The following is a 24,032-nucleotide window of genomic DNA, read 5'->3' on the forward strand; positions in this document are numbered from 1 at the left end:
ATGTGAGGGGTATTAAGAGTAACAAATGACAAATTTAGAGCGATGACAGAGGGGAAAGGAAACTGTAATACTGCAGTGCTTCACAATCACTTACACACCGTTGCTTTTACACTTCAGAGATTACTGACAACAAACCAAAGCCCTCACATGTTTATTCCATTTATTTTTAGAGTTTTTATTATTTCATTTTTTTTTTCAATCGAAATAAAAATAAATGCATATTTTTGTATACTTTATCTGTTAAACTTTAAGGTATTTCATTATTCAGTTTTATAAATTAGAATAACAGAATAACCTTTTTTTATTAATTTAGTTTAAGGTGTAATAGTACAGATCCAGGAAGTCAAAACAGAAAAGATCGCTGGAATACTGGGCATGAGTGGCAAGCAATAATCTGGCGATGTGGTGGTGTCAAAGCATGGTTTAAACAGGTAGCTGTGATGATTAGAGATTGAGAAGAGGTGTGATGGGAGTGACAAGTGACAAGAACATGCTGGATGATTTAACTTCCAGGGTCTAGCTCCAGAGGGACATTCAGTATTGCAATCTCCTCTGCTTCGCCATCCAGCCAGCTGAGTTCTTCTCGGTTCACTGCAGGACAATAGAGTAGTGGAAGTCAAGAAGAGCTGTGTGTCTGATGGTAACCAGCAGCTGGTACAACAACATGAGCATTGTATCACCTCACAAGCTCCTGCACACCCAACCTGGAACTCCTAACCATCAAATGTCACCACCTCTACCTTCCTCTGAAATTAACCTGGGTCATAATTAGTGTTGTTTATACTCTATCTTAGAGGCAGACATGGACACTACTTTATGTGAACTACATGAGGATCTCTTTTAAAATTAGACACAACACCGGGACACTATGCTTATTGTGATTGTGCCAAGTCACGTCAAGTCAAGTAGGCGTTTATTGTCATTTCAACCATATACAGTTTAGTACACAGTGAAGCAAAACAGTGTTCCTCCAGGACCAAGGTGCTACAAACAAGATGAATTAACAACAAAATTAACAGAAACTAACTGACCAACTAAGAAACCTAATTAGCTGGCTACACTAGCTGAGACAAGACAGATTGACATTTTAAGTTAACAGAGAACTATCTACATTTTTATGCAAAAGAGACAACATAAAGTGCAAGTGACAACACAACAACATGACGTCAATACTTTTTGGTAATGAGGTAATGATTTGAGGTAGTGGGAGGGGAAACAATAAGCAGTAAACTTTACCTGTAAGGCAATGGATGGCTTATGGATAGAAGTCTGGATGTGATGCTTCAGTACCTTTTTCCAGTTGGCAGAAGGGTGAAGTGTGAAAGTGAGTGTGAAAGGTGTGTCATATCAGCCACAATGCTGGTGGCTTTGTTGGTGATTCAGTTGCTTAGGATGCTCTCATTGTCCCACTGTAGAAAATAGTGAGAAACTGCGGTGGAAACTGGGCCTTCTTCTCAGGAAGAAAATACGCTGTTTTTCTTGTGCAGAGAGCTGGTGTTGAGGGACCAGCTGAGGTTCTTCTCCAGGTGGACACACTGGAATTTGGTGCTGTCAACGATACTCCACAGAGGAGGCATTGATGCTTAGTGGAAAATGGACCCTCAGGCTCCCCCTAAAGTCAACAACCATCTCCTTCGTCTTATGGACATACATGGAAATGTCTTTATACTAGTTCAATAGCCTCTGCACTTCCTCTCTGTACGCTGACTTGTCGTTCTTGTTAATGAGACCCACCACGGTCAGCAAACTTGATGATGTGATTCAAACTGTGTGTCAGTACACAGTCATGAGTCAGCAATGTGAACAGCAGGGGACTGAGCACACAGCCCTGGGGGGCGCCAGTCCTCAGTGTGGTGGTTCTGGAGGTGCAGTTCCCCGATCAATACTGACTGAGGTCTTCCGGTCAGAAAGTCCAGGATCCAGTTACAGAGGGAGTTGTTCAGGCACACCAGGCTCAGCTTCTCAATGAGGTGTTGGGGGATGATAGTGTTGAATGCTGAGCTGAAATCTATGTACAGCATTCGAACGTAGGTATTCTTATTGTCCAAGTGTGTGGGCCAGATGGAGCGTGATGGAGATGGCATCGTCCGTTGAACAGCCAGATGATACGCAAACTGCAGTGGGTCCAGTGTGGAGGCAGCAGGGTCTTGATGTGTCTCAGAGCAAGCCGGTCGAAGCACTTCATGATGATGGGTATGAGTGCAACAGGGCGGTAGTCATTAAGACAGGACCCTCCTGGAGGAGTGGAGAGCCTCGGTCATTTGAACCATGGACTGTTCTTTCTGTTACAGTCAGGGAAGTTCTTCCAATCCCTGAAGGTCAACACAGAAAGAAGTCTATTATCCTGGACTTGTTGTACAACAACCACATACCCTGAATACAATTCTTAAATTACTTTATCCCATATTTATAAATATTTAACATATTTCATGTTCTATGTTTTTAGGTATTATATTTTCTGTAAATAAGTTTTAGGATATTTTTTATTTAAATTTTTTAAATATTTAATTTTTTTTCTCCTTATAAATTTTAGTTTTACTGTAATTTTATTTTAGTGGAAATTAAATGTTCTTTTCTGAGCACCAGACAGGGGTAGAAAGTAATTTACTGCATATCATACAGTAAATAGTTTAGTGTGTGTGTGTGTGTGTGTGTGTGTGTGTGTGTTTGACTATTTTTTTTTAAATTTAAGACTTACAAAAAATATAGAAAGTAACTGGGGCTGCAGTCATGCTGCTCCACACTCTGAAAGGAGCAGAGGACGAGGCAGTTTATGACTAAGGTTTTTAGATTAGGGCAGGTTATAAACACTTTTCTCTGCCATCATGTTTTATAGTAAATAATCTGTAAAATATCTAATACATTTTCAAAAATAAAGGCAGAGTGTGATTGCAGACTGTGTGTATGAAGTATTGAACAGTGTAAAATGTGTGTACGCACCATGTGGCCTCCATATAAAGCCTAAGAAGAACAAATAATATTTAGCTGGTTTGATCTTTTTTTAGAATTCTTAAAGTGGATGGTTTGTTGAAATCTGGTGAACCAGTTTTGTGAGTTTAGTTTGTAGAATGAATCGGTTGTGAGAAACTCCCAACTTTATTAAGCTTTCAGCCACAACATGGAACTGGAGCTAAAAAGTGTCTCACCTACAGTAGGTGAAAAAAGTTAGATAGGATCATTGTAATGTATCTGACACATGGAGGGAACACACAGGAACCAGAGGTCACAAACATGAACAGATTTATTACATTTAAATTTACATTTAGGCATTTGGCAGACGCTCTTATCCAAAGAGACGTACAAAAAGTGCTTTGAAGTTTTCGTCACGTGATAGATACTTACACTGGATTACTCAGTGCCATCAGTCAAACACAATTAAACAGGGGGATTAGTCTTGAAAAAACAAGTACGTCTTGAGTCATCGTTTAAAGATTGCAAAGACTCTGCTGTACAGACATCCAGAGGAAGTTCGTTCCACCCCCTACTGTAGGTGCCAGAACAGAAAAGAGTCTAGAACAAGCACAACCTTGTTCAAGTTCCAAGATCTTAGTGAAGGTACACTCATTAAAAGCACTGTGGTTTCGGTGGAGATGCCCTTATGTTTTGGTGTCTATAACTTTTTTTAAATAAAATCTTTCAGTGATCTTAACTGTCATTCAAATAAAGCTTGTGCAATTTAGATTCCTCATGAAAAGACAAAAACTTGAAAAAGTGTATTATTCTAAATTACAAAATTGTTAAAATATTACAACTTGAATTTGACATGGTTACGGACACTACAAATTTTTGCATTTTTAAGCTTTTACTAAATAATTAATAATTTAAGCAACAATTTTTACAGGTCATATTCTTCTAGAAGCAGAGCATAAATTTTAGTATCAATACTCAAAGAAATATGAATAATTTGCATTTTTAATGATTATTGTTTAAAGTCATTTAGTAAAGTCATCAGTAAAAGACAGTGTAACGCTGAAGAATGGCCATTTTTGGGGCACATATAAAACATTCTCTACAACACCACTAAAGTTAGCAACCATCCAAACTTCAGAAGTAGCTTTGTTGGCACACACATTTTCTGTATTCTGTATTTTTGTATATTTGCACAACAAAAATAAAATGTTTCAGCCGATTGTAACACCTGGAGGTTTGGGGGACTGGGAGATTATCAGCCGTGTCTATGCACACAGATTTCCACAGGTGTTTGTTATCCTACTCTGGGTTAATTAGTAGTGCTATTTAAGCTCCTTGGGTATTACAAGTTTTTGTCCCACATCTGATCTGTTTCAGTTCTGTTTCTGTTCTGTGGAAGTTGTCCATGTTTGTATTTTAAGCTGTTTGGATGAGTCCTGTTTTTGGTTTGTATTTGTTTACATTTTGAATAAACGCCTTTATGTCTGCATTTATGGTGTGTCTCTATTGCAGCTTTTTATAACAGAACGCCAGGTCGACATTGAGGCAAAGCGGATGTCTTTCCCCTAAATATCTTTTGACAGGTGGACTATGACAGTTCTGGGAAGACAATCAGACTTTTCAAATTTAAATTTTATCAAATTTAAATTTTACTCGTCACATAAACAGTCATACACAGTATGATAAAAGAAAATTAAAGCTTATAAATAAGAAATAAATATGAAAAAAAAAGAAATATGATAGAAAAAAAATTAACTAGGATAAAAATAGAAATATACTGTACAAATAAGAAAATTCAAATATAGCAAAATAGAGAAAATAGAGAAAAATATAAATTTGTAAAAATGTAGAAATTTGGTGTAAAAAAAAAAGAAAAGAAGACTGAGGGTGTGCAAATATGCATAAAAAGTGTCTTATTAAAGTGTCTTGTTCAATGGTCCAGAAAGTGAAAACATAAATATGTAAGTGTAGGTGTGCATGAATGTGTCCATAGTGTCCATGAATGCCCAGTCAATTTTTTATGTTGAAAAGATGGTATTAGTTCTGCATGGTGGGGGAATTCGCCTCGCAATCTGGTGTCAAGTTGGAAAGAATGCACTACCTGAGTCACTCCCTGCACCACCTGAGACATGCCTTGTTTCTCTTGAGTCCTGCCTAGCCCTGTCTCAGCCAAATATTGCCCTCTTTCCAACCAACTCAGAAACGTTCTCAGGCACTGAGGATAAGCTACTGTATCTACTGGCTGGGTTTGAGAGTGGTGCACAGTTTCCACCCTCTGGAGACATCATGCTCGCTCAGCCATCCGGCTTCAAGCACATTGTGTCTCCCGGGTTCAAGGTCTTCATGCTAGCACGACCACCTGGACGGAGATGCCCTTGTTCAGAGTGACTTACATAAGTTCTTTGAAGTTTCTATCATTCAATATATCCTTGACTGGGTGACTGTTACTAACTAGTAAAACACTGTTAAAAATAAAAACTTTTAAAAATTAATCAGTATCTATTTTTCCTGGATACCAAATCAAAACCAGCTCCATTCACTGCACACGGTCATTTTTCAGTTAATAGTGAACTGAACTTTTTAACAAAAGAAAGTGAAAGTGAGCATCATTACCATGCAGGTGATGTTATTTTTAAGCCCCTGAACTGTGTAATAGATAGACAGGCTGGCTCTTACCTTGATTTCCTATCTAAGGCATTTGCAGAATTGGCTTCTGAGAATTCTTTTGTGGGAGGAGATTTCAACTGCCATCTCAAATCTTCTCTTGATAGACTTCCACTCGGTACTCCACCACCCCTTAAAACATGCTAGAGTGCTCACTTCCTTATGTCAAGATATAGGATATTCTGATATGTGGCAGATGCTCCACCGCCTGGAGTCGGAGTTTCCCTTCTTTTCTACGGTTCACAAAATTTACTTGATTATTGTTTCAGCCCTTTGCCAAAGTTTTTTTTTTTTTTTCATGTATGATGGGTAATATTATTATATCTGATCACACCACAGTATATCTGGTTATTCACTTTTTTTCAACATTGATTCCATTTCATATCTGACTTTACTACAGAATGTACGGTGTTTTATTTAATTAAGTCACCCTCTACAACTAATCCCTCTATCATGTGGGAGACATCTAAGGCATCTTCCTGAGGTTTAATTATGTCATTGGTGGAATTTAAAAGATGTGAAAAGAATGAAAAACTAAAGATCCTTGGATCTTGAAAAAAATAATATTTCAAATCCAAGTTCTGATTCCCTCATGGAATTGATGGCTACACGTTCTGATCTGAACGCTCTAGTAATACAAGCCTCACAACCTTCTCTAAAATTTGCTAAGCAGAAATTAAATGAATATGGGGACAAACCTAATAAAGATCTTGCTAATCTGGCAAAAAAAAGGCTGATTCACAGAAAATTGCTTCAATTATAGATGCTAACGGCAGGCGGCTATTTCATCCATTAATAAAGAATTTTTCTTGTTTTATTCTAATTTTTATAAATCTGATTTTAAACTCCCTCGGGCCACAGAGGCTCAGAAATTACTGCTAAATGCCCCTATCACTGGAGAGAGGGAGCACTTCTTGCCCTAACATCTATGCCTTCGGGGAAGGCCCCAGGGTCAGATGGATTAAGTTTTTTCTAAAACTTTTAATGACGTTCTCCCAGACCCTTTGTTGGCTATGTTTAATCATTCTCTTGAAACCGGTATTCTGCCTCACTCACTTCACAAATGTCAAAAATATGATTTACAAATATTTCTTTGAATCTTAAAAAAGGGAAGTGACCTAAAAACTGCGCCTCCTATAGGCCAGTATCCCTACTAAATTATGACTGAAAGCTCTGTGAAATATTGTCCATGCCTCTAGAAAAGGTGCTCCCAAACATTGTTGGAAAGGATCAGACCGCTTCTGTAAAGGCCAGAACTCTTCTGATATTGTGAGAAGACCGCTTTTCCGGAACTCTAATGACCCTGCTCTCGTGCTCTCTCTGGATGAAGAAAAAACACTTGAGCAGGTTGAGTAGTCGTATCCATTCTATACATCAGAAATATTTGACTTGGGTAAGAACTTTTAATTGAGTGAGGGTACTTTATTATACTTCAACCACTGCTGTACTCACTAATGGTATGAGATCTACTGTAGCAACTTTTCTCTTCACCCTGGGAATTGGCAGGGTGACTTCCTCAGCCCATTGCTTTTGATTTCGCAATAGAACCAATAGCTCAAGCAATAAGGAAGAGTGCTAATATCTGGTATTTCTGTTGGAAAAAGGGAACACAAAATTACTCTCTATGCAGATGATGTGATGATGATTGTGGTCTTAACCACATTGCTCCATTCCCAACCTAACAAGTGTCATTTCATAATTTGGTTCTCTAAAGCAACTTTTTGTACTTTAGAGCGGTGTGCTTATCTCATATCTCCTCTTAAAGTCTGGAACCACGCAATGAAGATATCTGTGTAATCTAACAAAATCTACTCAGTTTATGATTCTACATTGAGCACACATTACACCTGTTCTCAAAAATAAGATGTATCCCCATGTATCCCCAACCTGTTGCAAATGTAAATCTGAGAATGGCACCCTTCTCCATTGTTTTTGTTAAATTACAGAATAATTGATCTAGTATTGTGGATGATCTGGGTGTTATTTTTGATGTTCCGGTTCAGTTAGATCCTACAGTATGTGCCTCCTTCGTAGAAGGAGATCCAGATATTGTCTCGTATTGTCAATACCATGCATAGGAGGTTATTCAATTTACTAACCATTGCAGTCTTGTTGTTCTGGATTAAGGATACTCCTCCAACAAAAACGTCTTGTCACATTATTATGGATGTCATTTCTAATGAATAATTTTTTTTGCATATTGCATTTTTCTATGAATACCTTCTTCAAGATCTGGGACACTTATTTAAGAATTATTGTACCTTTGTGATCCTCCACTGTATTACAGGGGTTTCCTAATTCAGTGCAGAAATACTATTTTGTTTGTTTACTTATATATTTGCTTATCCATGTATCAATTTATAGTCTTTCTTTTCTTTCCCCTCATGTTCATGTATGAGCAATTGTTTTTTTTTAATTATTATTAGTCTCTTTTTGTGTTCAAGAAAAATTCAATAAATATACTGTTTAAAAAAAGCATGTAAGTGGGCTATGCAAGCTGCAAAGTCCTGGTTCATTCTTTAGTCAGGCTCGTCAGAGTTGAAGCAAATCATGTGATACCCGGTGATGTCCGGAAAAAAAATCCTCAGCTAATCAACATGAACTTGTTCATTTTAGTGTGTGTATACTTTGAGCTAGCTCCTGTGAAGTGCTTAACAGATTGTTATGCTTTAAAACTGTTAGTAAAGAAATGTCAGGTAGCTGAAATATAAAATTCAATAATTAAAACAGAACAAGTTAAACAGCTCTGTTTGTCAGAGAAACAGGAATAAATCATAGTTTACAGAATTCACGGGTCATTACAGAAGTGCTGATTGGTTAGCACACCAAAGTGATTGACGGTTACCAGGGCAACAGAGTCCACCGACTTGGTCTCTGAGTTTCAGATTCTTCGGTCTCCTTTTTAAAGCATGACGAAAGAGCACGAGTTAAGGTAAGATAGAAAGCGAACTAGCTAACATACTGAACAAAATAGCTGTGAACTCTTACACGTTTGGATTGTTTTTCACATTGATTACAATGTTTTTCAACAATAATTTAAATATCAAGCTTATAATGCGTTTTGGCACATTCTTTAAAAATGTGGAATTAATAAAGAATGCTGCTTATCAATTAATGCACATGAATGTTTGCATCATCTTAAATTGTATTTAAAATACTCTTGCCCGTAGTGTGTGAATGTTGACCAGAGGTCCTACCACAGTTGTAAAATAGAAATAAATACAATGGTCACCATTGACCTTCATGGTCCCTATGGATGGATGGATTAACACTTAGTACTTCTACTGGAGTAAAAAATTAAAGTGGTATTTCTACTTGTGTGCAGTACAGTGGAACCTTGGATTACGAGCATAATTTGTTCCGGAAGTGGGCACATATTTCAAAACACTCATGAACCAAATATAATTTTTCTGCAAGAAATAATGTAAACTCAAATTATTCACTCCACAGCCTAAAAAATATACATAAAAATATTTAACACTTCATAATAATAATAATAATAATAGGTAAAAATAAAACAAATTAACCTGCACTTTAACCTGCACCTTTAAAATAAAAAAATAATAATAAATCCGACCTGTTTTCAAGTGAGGTGTTTCCATTTGTGTGTGCAGGCACTGTGTATATGTGTGTGTGTGTGTGTGTGTGTGTGTGTGTGTGTGTGTGTAAATCTAAAGTAAGCTCCCCTCTCCCCCTTCTCGTCTTACTCAGTTACCCTTCACCTTCCACTCTTTTCACACACGCGCGCACACAACAGAAACACTGTTTTATCAGAAAAATAAACATAAAATCTCTCTAATGACACTTGATTGAGAGACACAATAAAGGAATCACTGCTGTAAAATAAGAAAAAAAACTAATTAACCTGCACTTTACCTTTAAAAAGAATCGAGACAGACACAAGTTGTGATCAGTTGTGATCACGTGATGCTCTGCATCCAAACAAGAAGCGCATGTGTGATACATGATACTCGGTACTCGTAAACCAGGACAATGCTCGTTTTCCAAGGCAAAATGTTTTAAAAATATTTGCTCGTCTTGCGGAACACTCACAAACCACATTACTCGTAATCCGAGGTTTCACTGTACATTATTAGGCAAGTACTTGTATGTTTCCTTAAGTATTAAGTTTTTGTACTTCTGTCACCTCAGCCTCAGGGTTTTGTCCTTGTGGTAACTGATCAGTGAACCATAAAGTAAAAATGAAGTAACCAAGAGCAAGGACAACACCATAACAATCATATAGGTCATTTATTGTTGCCGTGATAGCAAAAACAAACAAACATCATTTTGTACAAGAATACAGATCCCAAAAACACCCCCATATTTAAAAAGTTAAACTTGTTTAATTGTTAAAGTTAAATTTGGTTGGTTGTGATAATCTTAAGTTATTTTATAATCGCATCCTCACATATTCTGTAATGTGTCACTCCTTCACTCCTCACCTAGATAGAGGATGTTCAAGACGAGTGGTCTGTAAAGGAGGAACATGTGAGGAAGTCATGAGAAAATTCAAAGATTGGTAAAGTTAAAAGTTGTTAAATCTGCCATCAATGTTTTATTAAAAGTATTAAAAATAACATGTCTTAGGTTTCTGAAGGTTTCTGAAATATATAATTAAATTAAATAATAATTACAATAACTCTTAATCTTACCTTTTAACGTTCAATTAAAATCAACAAAAATCTGAACTCTAAATAAGTGCAGCTTCTTCTCCTCTTTGGGGTTTTGCTGATGCTCCAGTGTCACGTTGTGGCTTTTTCTGGTAGAAATACTTGAACACTCCTAAGATAACAATAACTACTGACATCAGGGTAAATCCTGTTATCTGAAATGGATAAAAAAAAAAAGATTTTAGGGAAATGAGGAAATATTGAAGGTAGCATGTAAGTGCACAATAAGTGCGTATTATCTTAAAGGACTTCAGATACAGTTTGATTTTTTCACATTGCTGTGATTCTATATACAGTATTTTAGTCACACAGTGACAAGTGTTTACTTCAAACTTACAGGGTGTATAAAGGAGATTTGTCTGGTCTCCTACAGGACTGATGTTAAACCATTGTATATTACACTGCCCCAGACAAAAAAAAAATCATTCACTCTAATATTTAATTGGACCACCTTTAGCTTTGATTATGGCTGCAGCATCCTTTCAATAAACTTATGCAACGTCAGAACATTTATTTTTGTCCAGAGTTGCATAAATTTCTCTTCAAGATCTTGTCTTGATGATGAAGTTTTCTCCACCACATCCCTAAGATTCCCAGTGGATTAAGTTCTGGACTCTGTGGGGGCCCAACCATGTGTGAAAATGGTGTTGCATGCTCCCTGAACCACTCTCTCACAATTTTGAACCCAATGAATCCTGGCATCGTCATCTTGGAATATGGAAGAAACCCTCCCTAGATGTGATCCTCTGGTGATTCAGTACATTCAGGTGGTCAGCTGACTTCATTTTATTGCCCCATAACGTTACTGAGTCTAGACCTGAGTAACTGATCAACCCCAGATCATAACACTGTCTCCAGAGGCTTGTACAGTGGACACTATGCATGATGGGAGCATCGCTTCATGTCCTTCCCTTCTCACCCTGACACGCCCATCACTCTGGAATAGGCTCAGTCTGGACTCATCAGGTCACATGACCATCACTCCAAAGTCCAGTCTTTATGATCCCTAACAAACTGAAGACTTTATTCTGAAGAGTCTCAATAACAAGTGGATTTCAAAAGGCTACACAGCTGTTTAGTCCCAGTCCTGTGAAAAGCTCCTCACGGCTTCAGTTAGGGTTAAATAATTTGTTGCAGCTGAACCGAATAAATCACTGCAGTAATTAACATGTATGTTCTTTTATTTTCATTTTAAAAAGTAAGATAAATAATACTGATTACACAGGCAGTAGAAACAAGAAAAAAGACAGAAAGATGTAGAAAATGACGGAATATAATTTCGACAATATACTTTCAAAACACCTTAACACACTCAGAGCTCACCTGAGATATGGACGTCACCTGCAGACTCCTCTCCTGACTCTCTACCTCTGAGGTTTCATTTCCCTTCGGCTTGCACCATTTTCCAGTCCCCAGAGTGTCAGATTTAGTGTAGACACCTTCCCCATATGAATAAGCACAGGCCAAGTATCGACCATCAATGAAAAAAAGAGACACCCAGGTAACCACAGAGAGAACAGAGTAGAAAATTCTCTCTATGGTGTATCTGGAGCTCATAGCCCTCTCTTCATCCTCTCCTAGTGGTGACAGATCCACAAACAGCATTGTACAAATTAAGCATCCAAGGGCCGGGACAAAGCAATATAAAAAACAAATCATATGATTGTAGTCATGCTTGCAGGGACAAACAAAGTTATCGCCCAGCATGTTCTCCAGAGCCAAGAGGACGAGATTGAACATCCCAAAACGCCCCACATATTTCTTCCAGAATTGGAAAACAGCTTCCATGATGACAGTCGACTCAGATATGACTTATTCAGTCTGTTGTGATAAAATGAGGTTTATTCAGTCACTGCTCTCTCATATACCATGGCGTGAAATGTTCTTTGCTCCTCCTCTAATGTATACATGAAGGATGTTTGATTGGAGTGTGCAGTAAAGGATGCGACATACAGCCATGTATAAAAATGCCATAAGTATATGAAACATCATAACTGATTAATTTGTCATTAAAAAAACAATGTAACTTTAAAAACAACAAAACATATAAACAAAATTAACAAAAAGTATTAAAAGTACAACATTTTGTATGTTTTGAAGGTTTGACTTTCAACTTTCTGATTGAAGACTAGACATGCAGATGAATGATCTATCCTATAACCTATATTCTAGATCCAACCTTAAAATGCCTTTCTGTCCATTCTGGAGATGAAAAACTACACAAAGCCTGAAAAACAAATAGCAGCAAGTACCTTTTTTTGTATATAAACAAAGCAGGTAATCATAACCGAGAACACAAGAACAAGCTTAATTGGCAAATAGTAAAATACTAACTATTCCAAATGTATGTAAATGATAAAGCCTTGGTGATGGTGGGAAAAGATTTAGATGTTTAGTTGCACAGGTGCATCAGGTTTGGTATGTGAACATCCTGTTTTTTTCTTTTTTCTCATATATACACTGCGTCATGACCTCCACCACACTCTCAGTACCCTAGAGAAATCCAGCATCTGCACAGGAAGTAGTGGGTACAAAGCACTTTAACCACGTATAGAAAAAGCTGCCTTGTGCATTATTACAGTACACCATCCAGGTCATGAAGATTCACACTCCCCCATTAAAGAAGCATGCCTTTGATCTAATTAGCTGTGAGGATCTACAGCACTGTAGGAGCTGACCTCTGACCTCCCAGTCACTGTTTAGTGAGAACATTCCAACAGGTGTGTGTTGTCCAGATTTGGGGTGCTTGAGGGAGTGTTTATTTCTGAGCATGTTTCAGTAGGAGTCCTGAGTGTTTGGGGGTCCTGAACTTGAGTACGTGAATTTTCAATTTTTATTGCAGTTCTGTAAGTATCACGATTTTATAAAGACTGACATATGGCCAGTGCGAGTTTGTGTCTGAGGAGCACTTGTAATATTTACATTTGGATTCTGTGATGTAGTGAGACAGACGGATCCCTCAGCCAGGGTTTCCCTGCTATAAAAATAACTTCACAAGCAGCATGGGTTATAGCAGGAGAAATGCATGTTAAAGATCAGGAGGGTTAAGTATTCATCAACCAATTTGGGAGGAAATTAAACAATCTATACGTTTCACCTACTGCCCTCTGTTGGCCATAGCACAAAACTGACCAGTGTGACTTAATACCTGACTGAATATGACAGCTCACAAGTTAGTTTATGTTAGTGTGTGACAATAAGTCACTGTTTCCAGTTACTGGGATGGATTCTGGGGTTTTTTAGCAGTGATTGTGCTATTAGAGTGTGGAGGAAAATCTAAAAAGTTCATTAAACAAACCAAAGTAAACACTGAGGTCTTTGGTATCTTTATAAAGTGCGTCAAAATATATATTTACAACCAAACTAGTAGACAAAAGAACTGCAAAGTAACATAATTTTTTGACACCCATATCTGGGCCTCTTTCCACATAATTTAAAGGCACCGTTGTTTTTTCCCAACTTCCCATGAGAGTGTGTGTCTGATGTCCTTCCAGTCCGTAATCTACTGAACCAGTGTAAGGATGTGTTTATTGATGGAGGCTTTATAGGACTGATATAAGTCACTGTCAGGATAAGTGCGTCTGCCAAATGCCATAAATGTAAATAGAAATGTATAGACCGTGGCTGTATGTTACAGCTAAGAGACTTAAACCTGTTCCAGCATGACAATGTGCCTGTGCAGAACACCAGCTCCATGAAGACACGGTGTGTGTTAAGTTTGGAGTAGAAGTCTAAACTAGGAACTTTTTTGCACATGGAGTCAAACTCTAAAGTCAGTGATTTTCATGTCTGCTTTAATGGCAGGAAAAGTCTTCATGAATACAGCCTTGTTTTTACTTTATTTTCCAGTAAACTAGCAATTCAGTATATAAAGTTATTTTCAGAAATATGATCAATATTGGGTGAATTTAAGCTTCAAGTCCCTGAACGAGAGCTACTGCTATACAATAAGGCATTTCTTTCTGCCAACAAAAAGAAAGTATTTTATTGAAATGAAGGAATGAAAGCCGGCTGTAGCAAGAGAAAAAATTCCAGTTAAATAAATAAAAAAAAACGCACCATTCAAAACTAAATCCTCTTAAAACCCAGATCCCACAACAAAGTGTCACGTTTATGAACAATCTGAAACCGATACCAAGCAAATCAGAGCAAATTGCAGCTCCTGCTGGGTTCTGATGATCTCAGTGGTTTCACATTTAGGCTGTGAACATCACCCAGAGCCTGCAACACACACAATCAAAGAAGAAAAAAGAAAGAAAAAAAAGACAAGGCTTGACATGAGGGTTTTGAGAATCTTTACAGTAACAGATGATAGAGTGATGATAAAGTGATAGAAAACAGTGATAGGAAACTGCAGTTCTGTCATTTTCTCACGCTTACTTACACACTGTGACTGTAACACATTCATCAACAACTAAATAAAGAATTCATGCTTTTATTTCATTTCTTATTTATTTCACAGTTTTATATTTTATGTAAAAATTAACAATAATGCATTTTTTTCTTCCTTTCTTTTGTCTTTTTTGTTCTTGTTTGATCAGGTCCTTTATGTTTATGGCATTGCATTATTACAATTATATTTACCAGCATAACTTTATTACAATAACATTATTACTAATAAATCTAACAAAAAAGGTATAAAACAGCAGAAAAAAGCCCCCTAACCCCACAGCACTGTAATCAGCTCCAACATATTAACAGTCTTACAAGATGAACGTTTCTGCTCTATAGAGTATTTAGCAGAAGTTATTATTTTAACAACTTTTCACAAAGTTTTCAAAAACACTTTTCTACCTAAAATAAAATCATAATTGACACTGATATAAAAACAAAACAATAGAAATGTCACTTTTTACATGCATGTAATGTCATCTTCACTGCTGCATTTTTTCTTATTGAGTCGACCGTGCAGTTCCATCGTGCTGACTTCAGCTAGAAAGAAAACCATACCGAGAAATAATGTTCTGTGTGTGGATAGAGTATTGTACATGTAACTGTACATATGACAATTTTTTTAAGGTTAATATTTTCCATAATGTATAATAATATGCCTAATAATGTATCTAATTTAAATATAGAAAACGTATCTCAATCCATAAACCAGCAATAGATTAGATCTTAAATCATTCATTTTAACATAAGACTTTTGTGTCTTTATCCATGTAAAAAAAAAAAAGAAATAGAAAAAAGTCGATTCAATTACTTACCAGTTTGACACTTGCATGCACTTATACAGACCAGAACAATGATAATAAAGATGTCAATAGAAAATATGATGAACCCTAAAATCTGAAACAGAAACAAAACAGAATAATATATAACACTTTAGTTTCAATTTTTTTTTCAATAAAAATGTATGAAAGATGTATATGTATATAAATCTGTAGAAATAATATGTACTATCAATAAATATATTTACTTTAAAATTCCACACATAAACATTTAATTTTATACTTAGAAAGATAAATAAAACTTGTCCACCGGTATTATTACACCTAGTGGTCAAATATAGGAACTTCAACAGGCACTACTGGACTGCCACTGGGGCAGGACTCACAAGTTAAGTGAAGGATATTTTTCCAAACAAAACCAGAGTAAATCACGTTGTGTGTGTGGCATACAGGACCAGTTCTACTGTATAATTCACAGTATAAGTGAACCTATGTCCTTACAGCAGAAATGTGGGAACCACAGTGAACGTGTTTCCCACCAAGACTGGGGAAAAAGCATAGGCTAGTTTTGACTTTAGAATTTTGTTTAAACTTTTGATTTAATTTTAAAATTAGGTTTTGCTCCTTTAATAAATTTCAGACCAACCCTGATCCAGACCTTATAAGTCAAGTCAAGTCAAGTAGGCTTGTGAAACGAAACAATGTTCCTCCAGGACCAAGGTGCTACATACAACATAAATTAACAACATATATTAACAAAACTAACTAGCTAACTAAGAAACCTAATGGCTGAGACAAGATAGATTGACATTATTAAACAGAAAATAATCTAAATCCTATACAAAAGAGACAATATAATGGAGAATGATGCAGATGAATGAATTAATAAACTCTGTATTTTCTGTTTAAAATTCAGAACTTACCTGAGATCTAGAGATCCACTTCAATGTCATCTGCTGACTTGCCAATACTGAGGTTTCATTTCCAGTCGGTTTGCACCATTTTACATTCCCCATAGCGTTATCGTAAGTGTACACACCTCCCCAGTTTGAGCAAGCACAGGCTAGATATCGACCATCGACAAAGAAAAGAATCGGCCAGATCGTGACTTTGAGAATGAAGACCAGACATTTTGATACACATTTGCACTTCTTCTCAATTCGTTCCGTTTTTGGGAACCATTTCTTGATATAAAAAGGTAAAACACCGCAACCAAAGCTAGGGACTACAATATAAAGAGTGCATATTGTTATATTATAGAGATGTTCACAGGGACAAACAAATTCCCTGTCAAGAATCTGCTCAATGATAACAAGAATAAGACTGAAGATCCCAAACTTTCCACCTCGTTTCCACAAATGTTCGGTAAAACCATTGGCATTACCCATGGTGTAGAGGATGTGAACCCGACGTCGTTGTTGTGAGATTCTGAATGTTTTGCTGCCACTGCTCTCACACACACATCCTGCCCTGTGTGGCTTGTCACTCCTCCCTATTATACACACTGCAGGAAATAATACCTGAGCAAGTGAATAATCTTGAATCTAGTCAAAATATCTACAATGTCTTAAAATACAACTACAACAAACCAAATATAAGATAATTAATGTTTCTTTATTATTAAGCAAGAATTTTGATGACCAAAGTTGACTAGAAATTAGTTGTGTATATATATATATAGTCTTATATTTGGTTTGTTGTAGTTGTATTTCAGGAAATTGTACTTTAAGAAATCAAATATCATTTATTTTAATGTTTTCCAGGCTAATATGTAAAGGATCGTTTCTGCACACAAACCTTCCACTGTTTCTGCCTTAAAAACTAAAATATTTTTGTACTGATTTAAACTTTAAATTAAACTTGAAATTTAAATAAAAAATTAAAAACAGAAGTAACAAGACAGACAGACATGAGGGGTTTACAATAGAGAGTAATATAAACAATAGAGTGATGATAGAGTGATGATAGAGTGATGATAGAGTGATGATAGAGTTAGACAAAACAGGAAGCTGTGGTTCATTTCAGCTCATGATCTCTTTCACACTATAAATGCTACAAAATAAAACATTTACATTTTATTCCATTTATTTCCTACATGGAGTTTTAATTCACATTTTAACTACTAACTGTAAACTTCAACAATAACATTTAGAAAATGAAATATGTAAAATTACATTTTCATGGAGTTATAATATGGCTGGAACCCTACTTTAACCTCCGCTCTAGTTCTGACACTGGAGACTCCTTCCATAAATGTTAAATCAACACATTTCCCCTTACAGAAAACTTCATGAGATCAGCAATTTCACTTTCTACAGTCCTAACTACAGTACCCATCTGCCCCAGCACATCACATGACCAGGTCACATGACTCACTGATCACTCACACCTGTTAGCTTGAACTTCACTGCCTTCAACTGGTGAAAAACCACAGGAGCACCCCTCAGCTCCTTACCTTGTGACACTCTTCTCAACTAGCAGATTCCTCCCTGTTTACAGAATGACAACCAATCGACATGGTGGCTCACAGGTTTAGTAATGTTACAGTTACACCACTCAGTTAAATCTATAACACTGACCCACAGCGAACTAACCACTGTTCTGAGAAGCTGCCAGACCATCTCATACTCTCACACTGCACACTGCGTAAGGAACGAGCCCTGCTGTCATGTACAAGTGACTGTCAGTCTACACATTTGGAGAGGACGGGGTGTATTTATCCTTCAGGATCCTTATTATTATTTGAGTTTGAAGCCCACGTACATGTCTGTGTGTCTCTCTGTACAGCAGAACTCTCTGTCTAACTTATTAATACAAAGAAATCCCATTCTGTAAGGTTGAGTATCTTACGCCTTGTTTACACTAAGTTGTCCTTCTTTGGTGCTCAGACAAATACACTCCCTGTTCGGTAATCGGAGAGTGAATCACAGATGAGAAATGGAAAAAGTAGATCAAAGGATAAAGATGAAGTTTTGTCTTAAAACCACTCCAGCGTGTTAAAATTCACTTATACCACTTCAGCGCTGTTATTTCAGCCAAAGTGAAAATATGAACTAATCCCAGTAAAAATATTCACTTTATCTTTTCTAATTAATATCTATTGGTGCAGGTGTTTGTTTACATTGAGACAGTAGCGCATTAGTAGATTATTTTACAGTAGATTATTAAATCCTGCACATAACTGTTCATAACATCACTTTTACTCCACATTTCAACCTTTCTTTTATTAATATAGATGTTTAACAAAGGGTTAATAAGGAAATTCCAGGACTTGGACTATTAAACAACATAATATAAAAAACACAAGCATGTAAAATATTTCTAGCACAAAAGCAGATCTCCTGGAAACAATACACGTCTAAGTTTTAATTATATTGAGTATCTTATTTGATATGATTTGAGATCAATCTAAAGGTTAGGAAGCTAAGCGCTGAGCAGGTGAGGGTTGAAGGTTAAGGATCTTCACAGCAGTTCTGGGGTTTGAATTCACAACCATCTGATCACTGAGTCACACCTGATTCTCCTGAGTTACAGACGGTGCTGTAAAATCACAGAGTGAACGTGAAGTGAGTAAAACAGAATCCTGCAAAAAGAACATTAACAGTTTGTAATGAATACAGACTCATGTGTGTCACATCTCTTTGTCTTCTTAACCTCCTAGGTACGTCTGCTTCTGCGCTTCTGAGTTTGTAGGCAGGTATATAGAATCAGGACGAACACCAGTATGGCGCCACCTATACACTAACAGTAACAGAGAAATAAGAAAATAGTTAGTGATGTTACAGATAAGCCTGGCTTTATCAGCGTCACAAGGTGGTCTTAATCAGCTTAAAGTGTTTTAACCTCACTGAGTTTATATTTAAAGAGAACACGAGTAGTGCAAATTGTAAAATTTACTCAAATGTGTGTTCAGCCAATTTTCAAGAGTTATAACTGGATCTCATGTTTCTTAAACGAAAAATAATCAGGAAAAAAGAAAAAAGATTTCATGAACGTTGACTCGGCATGTTTTTAGTGACCAAATTTAAAGTATCCGATAAAAAAAAAAAGATAAAATTTGCACATTAATTTAAAACGAAACAGTTATGTAAGAGTGTTTAGAACACCAGAGGGTAATAAGCTGTTAATAACAGCCCTGACTCTGGAGTGAGAGATTCACAGATGTTAATAAGACCAGGTTTGGTCTCACATTTTCTCCGTTTAGCCAATAAGATCACCTTTTACTGTAATGAAAAAAATATATATTTCTTTTTAATTATTATTAAAAAATATTTTTGAGAACAGATCTCACCTTGGATATGATCAAATACATATTGGTCTTCTTATGCCCCTTCTCGAAATCTATTTCACCAGTGCTTTGGCACTGTAAACTCTCCCATTCTGCAAGAGCACAGATGACGTATCGGCCGTCGATGAAGAAAAAGACCAGCCAGATGAAGGCTATGATGGTGGAGAACAGAAATCTTTCACATGTGCACTTGTTCTTTATTATGGTTTCATCCTTCTTCATTTTGACGCAAAAAAAGGTTAAAATAAAGCAACCGAAGAAAGGTATGAAGGCGTAATAAGCAGTTTGCAGCTCATTTTCGCCAGATTTACAAGGACAAACAAAATTACCGTCCATCATTTTCTCCAAACCGCCAAGTAACAGACCGGAGACCCCAAAGAAAGTCCCACGTTTCCTCATGAAATCAGTAATGTTTTTAGCCATGGTGGAACACCAAAAACAGACAGGAGGGATGGAGATGAATGGATGAGGGACGTCCTGTCTGTGAGACGATCTGAAGCGTCTTCACCCGCTGCGCTGTCTCTTTCTCTCTTATATATGCTGCTGTGTCGTAACATCTATACGTACATCTATAGGTTACCCAAAAAAACAACGTCTAGGAGAGGACGAGGAAGTAAAAACCTCAAAACACACTTTCTTTGTTTAAATCGAAACCAGTATACTGCAACTAAAGAGGAAAGGACGTTTCACCCCCAAACAAGAAAAAAAATAAATAATCACACCACTTAAAACTGATTTGATCCTGATTAGATTTTAAACTCTAAAATCAAGAAAAAGAAAAAACTAGAAATTCATCTTTATGTGAAGTTTTTACGAAACATGATGTTTCTGATTGTGTGATGATAAAGTGACAGACACCACCAGAAACCAAACCATCTGCCATCTTCTCACTCACACACACACAGATTTCTAAGCAACTGCAGATTCCAAGATCAGTTCAAAGTACTGTACACACTGTAAGGACAAGTTATTGGGGGGTGGAGACACATTGCAAAAACCTGGAAGAAGAAGAAGAAGAAGAAGAAGAAGAAGAAGAAAGAAAGAAAGAAAGAAAGAAAGAAAGAAAGAAATGCCTGCTCCAAAGTCCACACCTTCAAGCTCCACTGAAGTTCACAGCTGAAGAAAGAAGAAGGCTTCTGGAGAGTCTAATGAGGAGAACCTCAGGATTCTTCACTAGAACCTCAACTTATTAGCTAGGAGACTGAAACCTGGACAGAACTGAGTGTTTCAACAGGACAATGATCTGAACACACATCGAAGCTTGGTGTGGAACGGAGAACTCCATTGAATATGTGTGAAGGATGTTGAAGTGTCAGGTCTGTTCCAGAAAACCAACAGATTTGTCTAAACGTTTCTGATTCCTGCCTGAGGGTCGGAGTTCTGCCAGAAGGTTGTTGATGGAAACCAAAAGCGTCTGTTGAAGGTGAGACTTACTAAGGAACATTCATTCATACAAATTACAGTGTGTGTGTGTGTGTGTGTGTGTGTGTGTGTGTGTAAATGTCCACAGTCTACAGAATATAACAAAAAAAATTAAATAGCAAGACACTAGCATGTATAAACTATTACAACATGAACGTTTATTAAAGATTTTGGATGAACTTTAAATCTTTACGCTCTTAACATTTATTTATATTAAACACACAATCATACAAATGTAATTAAAACTTTAAGCAACTCTTGTTTCATGTTCGTGGCAGTCGCGGGATTTGAACTCCTGATTCTCCATCCTCACACACCAGCCTGTAACCCAACAGAGAGAACGGGGAGGTTAGTGGATCAGAGTCTAACAGGAGGAACATTGGCTCTTAATGAGTTCAGTCTCACAGGTTCATCCACCTCCTGCTCTTCAGCTTTGCTCTGGGTTTTCAGAGTCACGCCTTCGTGCTGATCGCGGCAGGAGTCGCAGCGGCGGTGGGGGCGGAGTCGAGTGCAGCAGTATGATAACGCTCCAGTAACGCTGATCAGCAGCACGAGTAATAAACCTAGAAACTGAAATGAAAGAAAAACAAAGTGTTCATGAGAAAATATAATATTACTAAACTGTTGCGTTAGTCATGTAGTCTAAACACAGGATGGTATTTTATTCTGTTTTTTATTATTATTATTTTATTTTATTATTTTTTTAAGTTTATGTGAAATATTCATTTGTTCATGTTTATGATCTAAATATAGGTCTGTACAGTTTATCCTACAGGCACTACAGGCGATATGGGAACGCTAAGCCTAATAAGCCTAATCTGGATGACTGTGGGAGGAAACCTAAGTACCCGGAGGAAACCCACCAAGCGCTGGGAGACAAATGTAATATCTGATGATATCTTCACTCTGATACAAGCTTTAAACATTTAAACAAATTGTGTTGCAAAAAGAGAGAGCTGAAGTAACTTGTACTTATCCTTAAAAAGTCACAAACTTAATTCATGGCGATTAAAATAATTATTTAAGACACCTAGAGGAGTACAGAAAGACGATAAACCACAAACATTTGGATGGACTGAGACGGGCCAACATCAGTGCCAATAAAATGAATGATAGAATTAGTTCATTAGTGCAAAACAACTGCAAGTAAACAACTGTTTACTAAGGCAACAAATCAAAAAGAAGAAGTAGGTCAAAAAGATTTTTTTTTCTTTTCTTAAGTAATCACTATGGTAAAGTTGTTCTTTACGTGCACCGAAGAGAAGCAAGTGTGAACCATGTTTTTATGTTACATCAGGTTACATTTTAAATAGCGATCTCATTGTGTGATGTGTCCTAGCTGTGTGTAGTTCAAAACTCACGTGAGACATGGACATCCACTTCACAGTCTTCTCCCGACACTCCACAGACGGGAGCATGTTTATCCCTCCGGTCGGTTTGCACCAGTTTAAATCCCCCATGGTGTCGTGTTTAGCGTCTACACCTGTCCAGTAGGTCAGTCCACAGGCCAGGTATCGTCCATCCAGGAAGAAGAGACAGAGCCAGACGAGGGTCGTGAGAATGGAGTAGATCACTCTTCTACACCTACAGTCCTTCTGTCCTCCTCCGTCCTCCGTGTTTGACGACAGGTCTGCGAACCAGAAGGTAAAGACGAAGCAGCCGAAGGAAGGGACTACAGCATAAAGAATGCAGGTGAGTATGTTGTAGATTCGTTCACAAGGACAAATGAACTCATCATCCATCAGCTGCTCCAACGTGAAGAGAACAAGACTGAAGATCCACAGGTTTCCAACACATTTGCACAAAAATGCGGTAACGGCTTTAGCATCAATCATGGTGACGAGAAGACGCAGGAAATGGACGGCTCTTGTGAGATTCTGAGATTTCTTTGATCGCTGCGTCATATCGCTCATCACCCCGCCCCTTTTATATGTATAAACATGGATGAAACATTTACCGAAGTCGAGGAGGAGACGTCAAGCACACAAACATCAAACATCAAACAAATCCGTCTCGAAGCTTCCGTCAGGAGTTCTGTCCTCACAGTTCCAGCTAACAGTTAAAAGAAATCTCTCTCATTTAAACCTGTTTAAAAAACAACACATGTCCCCATTACGTAAAAAAAACTTTATTACTTTATAGATTTTTTGCTTTTCATGAATTTTTCTGGGTGAAGGGAAGCTTGGGTGCGTGTGAGGAACTCTGCAGAAAGACAGAAGACAGTCTGGCACAGACGACAGGAAACCACACTGCTGTAGTCTCAGTCTCCCACACACAAACGCACACGCTCACACAACGAGACTGTCAGCAAAACACCGACTTCTTTATTCATACTGCAGATATTATATTTATATGCGTTGTTATAAAGAAATATGCAATAATTTTTAAAAAAGATTTTAAAAATGTCTAACTTTGGTGCTTTATGCACTGCATGGGCAAAAAATAAAAGAAAGAAAGAAAGAAAAGAAAAAAGAGAGAGAAAGAAAGAAAGAAAGAAAGAAAGAAAGAAAGAAAGAAAGAAAGAAAGAAAGAAAAAGAGAACAGGAAATATTAAAATGACTGGAATTGAGTTAAGAGCTGTTCAAGACATTATCAAACCCTGGAAGGACAGAGACAAACCCTCGACTTCACACAACATCATGAGTGAGTGTGATGAGGGATCACTTAAACAGCTGGGACTAAACAGCTGTGTGTCCATAAGAAAACCACTTGTTAGTGAGACACAGGGGTGCAGTGGACTGATGAGCTGAGAGAAGAGAAATGAACAAGTCTCCTGTATACGTCCTCCACTCACTGGTATGCATCGCCGCGGTCCTTTTACAGTGAGTAGTCAACAGGTGGACGGTGTTTGATTCGTCCTCGCTGATACTGGTGAGACGCGGCGCCCTGTCCCTTTTTGTGCTT

General features: G+C 37.2%; 1 protein-coding gene and 1 long non-coding RNA gene across 2 annotated transcripts; both read right to left on the bottom strand.

Annotated features, from left to right (window-relative positions):
* Positions 1-18,834: 18,834 nt before the first annotated feature.
* Positions 18,835-20,180, bottom strand: LOC128512307 (uncharacterized). The gene is made up of 3 exons (XR_008356283.1): positions 19,710-20,180; positions 19,073-19,159; positions 18,835-18,958 (listed from the first exon to the last, which is right to left on the bottom strand). It is a non-coding gene; the product is annotated as an uncharacterized LOC128512307 (long non-coding RNA).
* Positions 20,181-21,485: 1,305 nt separating this feature from the next.
* Positions 21,486-23,054, bottom strand: LOC128511955 (uncharacterized). Its single transcript, XM_053484998.1, has 2 exons — positions 22,490-23,054; positions 21,486-21,698 (listed from the first exon to the last, which is right to left on the bottom strand). Exons 1-2 carry the CDS (start codon positions 23,039-23,041, stop codon positions 21,486-21,488), a joined length of 765 nt encoding a protein of 254 aa, XP_053340973.1. The 5' UTR covers positions 23,042-23,054.
* Positions 23,055-24,032: the final 978 nt, after the last annotated feature.

This window comes from Clarias gariepinus, chromosome 24 (genome assembly GCF_024256425.1).
Source record: "Clarias gariepinus isolate MV-2021 ecotype Netherlands chromosome 24, CGAR_prim_01v2, whole genome shotgun sequence".
Taxonomy (NCBI): Eukaryota; Metazoa; Chordata; class Actinopteri; order Siluriformes; family Clariidae; genus Clarias; species Clarias gariepinus.

What these genes read in the sequence shown, in the direction of transcription:
- LOC128511955 (XM_053484998.1), bottom strand. Translation starts at nt 23,041, where the DNA reads ATGAGCGATATGACGCAGCGATCAAAGAAATCTCAGAATCTCACAAGA. An exon ending in AGTGGATGTCCATGTCTCAC is followed by an intron (nt 21,699 to 22,489) that starts GTGAGTTTTGAA and finishes CTTTCATTTCAG; the next exon opens with TTTCTAGGTTTATTACTCGT.